At 43.3% G+C, this 1,487-nt stretch overlaps 1 protein-coding gene across 1 annotated transcript in view; it reads left to right on the top strand. All coding sequences in view use genetic code 11, as the record gives it.

Annotated features, from left to right (window-relative positions):
- The window catches only part of EGR_03148 (hypothetical protein), a gene marked incomplete at both ends in the record, with an annotated part of 4,364 nt that extends 2,980 nt beyond the window's left edge, over positions 1-1,384 (top strand). The window contains one exon of the mRNA XM_024492397.1: positions 1,282-1,384. Coding sequence (XP_024353071.1) covers positions 1,282-1,384 — 103 coding nt within the window. The remainder of the gene's footprint in view (positions 1-1,281) is intronic.
- Positions 1,385-1,487: the final 103 nt, after the last annotated feature.

The raw sequence follows: 1,487 nt of genomic DNA, 5'->3' as shown, positions 1-1,487 counted from the left end.
CATTCAAAGTATATGAGGGATTCCAAAAAAACAGAGTTTGGAAAAATTTGCCATTCGAACAACGCTGGTCGATTCGTGATCGCGGTCAAGGTTATTGCTTTTGGCCAATCGCGTTCGTCCTTTTGGCTTGAACACCTAACACGCACTGCTTTCGCCCTCCCTTGGTCACGCATTGCCGCTATGCTTGTCTAGGTAAGTTCCACACAGCATCGTTACATTTCACATTGCTTTGTAAACTTGTCGGTAAATGAGAGGGAATTGAGGAGTACAAATACCTTAATTGAGAGAAACCGGAGAGAGGTGGGTGGGTGCAACATACATAAGGTTTTAAATAGCAGAATTCGAAGTGTACAAAAGCCCACTTCTCGGTTTGATGTAAACATCAGCCTCTTAGTACTTAAAACAGATGTTCCCACACGAAGGTGATTCGAAAATCGTGTGCTTACATGACTCGTTTGACTTAGTCAAAGTGTCAGACGGAGGCGGAGTGATGTGCAATCTAGATGTCCTTTTATACGTGATCCCCATTCTGTCGCCTTGCTGATGACCTCTGGATGCAATGATTTCCGAATGTATAAGCCAGCATCTAAAAAAGGGGATGAAACATTAGTCAGGCTCATGAAGGTGATGCTCCAACTCGTATATTTACTTACCTGACGGCGGTGATATCGTTTGGAGGGACCACTATGCACACCACACACGAATGCGTGATGGAAAATGAATAGTGGAAGGCAGGAATGAAGGAGGGAAGACGCCTTGCAATTGCCACATCCACGAAACATTTGTTTGGGAATGAAATTAAGACATTCTGGCAGGTATATTCGAAGTTACTCAGCTGGAAACTATACCTTTGTTGCAATTAGTTTGATGTTGGAGTACGTTGATTGTTTGTTAAACTTTCGGTTTTGGGAAGGAGCTACTTTGGAGGCTCCACCGCTGTACCTCCACTGAGTGGCCTGGCCTCCAGGAAACGCCAGTGGTCCCAAGTCCTACAGCATGTCGACAGTGCACATTCACCTCGGGGCAGTCTCTTGGCGACACAGACATCAACGAAGTAACTTTTCACTAATTGGCAGGTAAGTATGAAGCAATTGCTTAGATTTTGTAAGAAGAAAGGCCAATTTGAGGGTTGTGGGCTAAAATTGACCTTTATAAATAACTCTTATTGCCTGTCATTCAAGGCCAAATAGCTGCCATGTGTGTGATTTTAGTCGCTTGTGAATTGAAAGTAGATCGAGGGACGAGAAGCATTGACGAGCAGACGATTTTACACTTTGCTAGGTTTTATATTAAACTGATGAAAATGAAATACGCTATTTTGAATCTTGAATCTTTAAATCTTAGTCATCATAACGGAGCTTATTTCAGTTGTCAAAGCATTTGAGCAGTTTCAGGGGAGCTCAGAGCATGCAGGAACCTGCAATATGCATCCACCTGCTTATTCCCAGTTAAAAGCTCACCGGCGCCTATTGTATGCTTGCTAATGT

Source organism: Echinococcus granulosus (genome assembly GCF_000524195.1).
Source record: "Echinococcus granulosus chromosome Unknown EG_S00016, whole genome shotgun sequence".
In the NCBI taxonomy this organism is placed as follows: Eukaryota; Metazoa; Platyhelminthes; class Cestoda; order Cyclophyllidea; family Taeniidae; genus Echinococcus; species Echinococcus granulosus.
The sequence above is the reverse complement of the archived record's forward strand: the minus strand, read 5'-3'. Positions and strand labels throughout refer to the sequence as shown.